This window comes from Notolepis coatsorum (genome assembly GCF_963971535.1).
Source record: "Notolepis coatsorum genome assembly, chromosome: 14".
Taxonomy (NCBI): Eukaryota; Metazoa; Chordata; class Actinopteri; order Aulopiformes; family Paralepididae; genus Notolepis; species Notolepis coatsorum.
Window position 1 is genome coordinate 87468758 of NC_140178.1, and position 5000 is coordinate 87473757.

The following is a 5000-nucleotide window of genomic DNA, read 5'->3' on the forward strand; positions in this document are numbered from 1 at the left end:
CTGTATTCCCAGGAGGTCACCCAACCAAGTACCAACCAAGACCAACCCGTACAGCGGCCGAGATCCGACGAGATCGGACGCGTACAGGTCGGCACGGCCGTAAGCCATTACGACAGTGCAGAATACAACGCACCCAACAAGGGTCCCATAACGCTCAACCCTGTGACACCCGGATCGACCTAGCATTTTTCCCCCTGAAAAAAACCCAAGTCCCTCAGGGTACCAGAACAGCAGATCTGCATCCCCAGCGGACAACGGGTGCAACTGATCTGGACCAGCGCGACCAGAACCAGTCCCGTGCCCTAATCACGCCGACCTGCCAACCCCAGGAGAAGGGGCAGATATGCGCGTTTGATCCCAACACAAAAAAGAAGGCGCCACCCAGACATGCCGGTATGAACCGCGTCCGGTGGCCCACCCCTAGGGCGTGAGACCCTTCCCCATATGTCCAGACCCATTCCGTCATCATCCCCTGACATGAACGGGAACCCATCGACAACACACAGGATGTCGGAAGAGGAAAAACCCCATCCCAATTGCTCCATAAAAACGCTGTTTCACCCAAGCAAACAAGGCGCGCCAGTCAGCAAATGGCCCAAAAGCACATCCTGAGCCAGCACTATGTGTGCGTTTGGACATTCCCACATCAACAATAGGCCGTTTAGACCACCATATTGAATCCCCAAGACGCCCAGGGAAACAACCAGAGGGGCGAGATGCAATCAACTCCATGAATGAATGAATGAAAAAATTTACCCAACAGACTGCAGTACAGGAATACACACAAAAAGATAAGGGGAGGCAGACCTGAGAAAGACGTTAGTCTTGTTTCCATCAGGGACCCTCATTTCCAATCCATCAAGACACATTCAACTCTTTATAAAAATAAAGAAAAGGCATCACCCGTATGACCCAACTGCACAGCTGGGAGTAAAAACCCTGTTTTTCACATGATTTTAATCCAGTCACTCCTTTTAATCAGAGTGTAAGACCAGACTCTCCCAGAAACACCTTCCCACATGAGACTACGGTCAAGAAAAAAGATATGTAAACTGTGAGACACGTGACCAATAGACTCAAGTTTGACACATAAACCGGGCGCAGCAGGCCTGTAAGCCCTGCGCCCAACCTCGACATCTTTAAGACACCAGCTCATGGAAGGCGTCGCCATAGCAACAACGCTACAACGGGCGGGGAAAAAACCCACCGGATCCTGTCATAACAGGAGTCGGTAGAATACCCCCCCCCCCCCCCCCCCCCCTGTCAAGCACTGGCTTGGCCCTGACTGGCTCAGCAGAAAAGATCAAAAATCCTCTAAACCAATCAAGTGGGAAAAAGGAAGGGTTTATTCGACACCCCCTCCCGAAAACACACCCTTTATCCCTACGCACAGAAACACAACCGTAGCCATCTTGAAAAACCTCCGGTAGAAAGCAATGCATAGCATAAGCTAATACAATGCCTGCTACCCACAAAAAGTGTAAAAGGGTTTACAACAAAACACAAGTCGCCTGTGCGTGAATCCCATAGCCGTTGCCTATGTCATACATAGGAAAGAACGCCGAACGAGAGTAACGGCTAGGCCGTGAAAAGTGTGCGTACGAGCATTACTGCAACTAACAACACAGCATTGTGAAAACACATATACTTAGTTAAAGCAATGGAATAACACCAGTTCTAATTGCATGTGGAGCATCAAGCTAAATAGAACCTATTACCGAGTGTAAGTTGCAGACCTTGCTTAACCTCGTAACACAACACAACTCACCCCCCAACGTAAACAGGGTAGATTCATATATACACAACCCCACCATATGATTTGTATGAAGAAACACACAGTTTGTTCGGCCAAACACAGTCCCCCTTATGTCGGGGAACTTTTTTTATTAAAACTAATAAAGTGTAAGGCACAATATCACAGAGGGGCCGGGAAGGGTGTAGGGGAGGGGACACAGAGGGGAAAAAGTCACTCCTAACGGCGTCTGCCACCTCGCGCCGCTCGAGTCTTGCCACCCCGGGGAGCCCCGGAGGGACGGTAGGTTACAGTCTGCTGGACACGACGTTCCCTACCGTCTCCTCCGGTCTGGGATGGGCCGGCGGTGGCCGAAGCGCCGTTTCGTCCCCTGGCCCTCTTGGCAGGGCCAGCAGCGGCGGCGGAGGCAGTGGTAGCGGCGACGGAGACAGCTCGACGTCGCGGAAGCCTTCTGCCCCCACCGGCAAGGACGGGAGGCGGAAAATGGGGTTGAAGGACGGATCTCTCCTCTGCCATTTCTCTGCATGTTGAGGTCATCAATTGCAGGGCCTTCCCGAACAGGCCAGCGTCGGAGAGGGCGGCCGTCAGAAGAGGGGCTCTCTTCTTCTCTGGCACACGGGCCTGCTCCAGCTAAAGGTGACGCTGGCCCAGGGTGGCCAGGGCGCGCACTTTCCCCATGGCTATGGCCAGCACCTGGGAAAGGTGCAGGACAGCTCCCGCAGCCTGGGTGATCTGATCGCATTTTACCTCGTTCAGATCCGTGCCGCCCGTCATTATCCCCGATACAAATCTAGCCAGGTGGGCGATGTTAGACGCCGCAGCCAGCGATTGTGTACCAGCGATGAATGACTGGTCACCCCAATAAGCCAATCGCCTAGCCGACTTCCCCTGGAGGACCGGCTTGCATAGGGGTTCCCACACCATATCCGGACAGAGGAGCGCGGCCATCGGATTGTCAAGCCGAGGCACGCCCTCCCCCATACCTTTGACTAACCCCGACACCCGCGTAACTGGTACGTAGGCGGGAGTTAGTCCCATGATGTTGGACACCGCCTGACCCCGACGAACATAGGCCCCCATCGATGGGAAAAATGGGTAGACAACGTCCACCCCTCTCACTGGGGGACGCTGCCAGGGATGGCCTATGAGGTCATCAGGGACAGGTGCAGGCAATGGCAGCGGCAGCGGCACACCGTTTGCGGTGGCGGCTACCGCCATGAGCTCGGGAAACAAGGCCCGCAGTTCCCCCTGCGAACCTTCCTCCACCGACCCCGCATCCCTCGCATACAGCAGGCTGCGACTGGTCAAGGAGCCACAATCCGATGCGGCCGACAGTAGGGCATCCTGCTGATGAGGCCAAGGTGGTTCCTCGACATCCTCGAACAAGGCGCCCCATGGAGCCATTTCTCTCCTCCACGGGACCATCATACAAGAATCCGTCCGCCTCCTCCATGAAGTCCTCAGTTTCCATCAGAAATCCAGAGTCGGACGCATCCTCGCTGGTCTCCAGCAATTCCCCAAACCCAGGCCGTTCGCGTCTGCACGCCACCATCTTGCGACGCGAGCGAGCAGACGCAAAAATTTTTCGTCGCAAATCCTCCGGCTCCAAAACAATCCCCCGTTCATCAACGGGCGATTCCCCAGAACCAGAGGAACCAGAGTCGAGATCAGGCCATCGCCGGAGCGACGGCACCGAACCCTCGGCTCGTCGGTGAGGAAAACTATCCACTGGCAGTCTCCCGGGCTGGGTCGGCAACCACAAGAGTGGCAACAGCCCAGCACCGAAGCGCACGACGGAGGCGGGAAATGGAGAACCGGTGGTGAAGAGTAGGTCTAGCGGGTCTACTCTCCGCGGAATACATTATGACCCAAACCTTTTCTTATACAACAAAGTGAGAGAAGAAAAGATTAAGCACAATGTAAACCAGTCACAACTCTTTTCAACTAACAAACACGTCAAGTGGGGTACTACCGAAGGCACTTCCTTGTGGTGAAAGCGAGAAGGAGGAGAGCAGGTGACCACACACCTGCTTATGAAGGTAAGCTGATGAGGGGTGTGGTCAGACTAATACTGGTATTAAAGGTATATTGTGGAATGTTATTCAGTACGCGTGCACGTACGCGAGGGAGTGCAGTAGGTGATGCCAAGCAGAGCCCCTTAACGAAACAGAACTACTCTGATATATCATAATAATGTGTAACAATGGGGGCCTGTTATGGGTTTGTGGGCGGGACAGTATTCGGTGAGTATTACCAGTTCAAGGGGACCTTTGGACCTCTTGTACTCTGTACTTTCTCATTGTCATATTAATACTATCTTAAAGGGTGTGTGTGTGTGTATGTGTGTGTTTCAGTCTAATAATTTCAGATTCTCTGATAAAGTAGACCTTGATATTATGCTTTCTTTTCCCCCATCGTGAATACTGGCAAACTCTGACTCTAGATAATGTCTAGACAAGAAATAATATTGAGTCATTCCACATTCATAACATAAGTCATAAGACATACAAAACGAATGTATGTTATACCAAGGTGCAAATATTGTACACACACACACACACACACACACACACACACACACACACGCACACGCACACGCACACACACACACACACACAGTCCTCTGACCTTCTTGAGTTCAGTGAGGAAGTAGTCGATCATGTGTTTGACCTGCGGGGCCTTGGCTGAGAACAAGATCAGCTTCTCATTGGTCAGGTTGAACTCCAGCATGTTCTTAGATGGGATGGACAGAAACAGGATGTCCGAATAGCTGCACAGGAAGTGACAAGCAAAACCTAGAAGGTCAAATGTCAAACTAATCACTCAACCACTCTCTGGTGAGTCCACTCTGGTGACCACTTACATGCAACATTCTGAAGTGGTCACATAAGTGTACATGCCTTTATTTTGGTTAGATTCATGCTGTATCGCTAGTGTAACCGAGTGGATTTTAACCTGGGGCCATAGGATCCACAGGCGGCCGCACTAACCAGCGGAGCTAAATGGTCAGAGCCGTTAGCAGGTGCTGGTTGACTGCGACCGACTCATCTGTAGTTTACAGTCGTCCTCCGCCCAGAGAAGTGCATCCTCGTACGTTCTTTCATCCATGTGCGTACTTTCCCAGGGGATAAGGCACTGATATCCCACCCCCATTGCTACGTGAACCTGCATACAGATTCACAGGGATGTAAGATCCCATCGCTGTCACCAATGTAACAGAGTGGATTTGAACCTGGGACCATATGAT

The 5000-nt window shown here is 52.2% G+C and overlaps 1 protein-coding gene across 1 annotated transcript in view; it reads right to left on the reverse strand.

The window, feature by feature from the left end:
• The window catches only part of myo15aa (myosin XVAa), a gene marked incomplete at both ends in the record, with an annotated part of 162716 nt that overhangs the window by 27054 nt on the left and 130662 nt on the right, over nt 1–5000 (reverse strand). Inside the window, 1 exon segment of the mRNA XM_084329168.1 lies at nt 4382–4523. Coding sequence (XP_084185294.1) covers nt 4382–4523 — 142 coding nt within the window.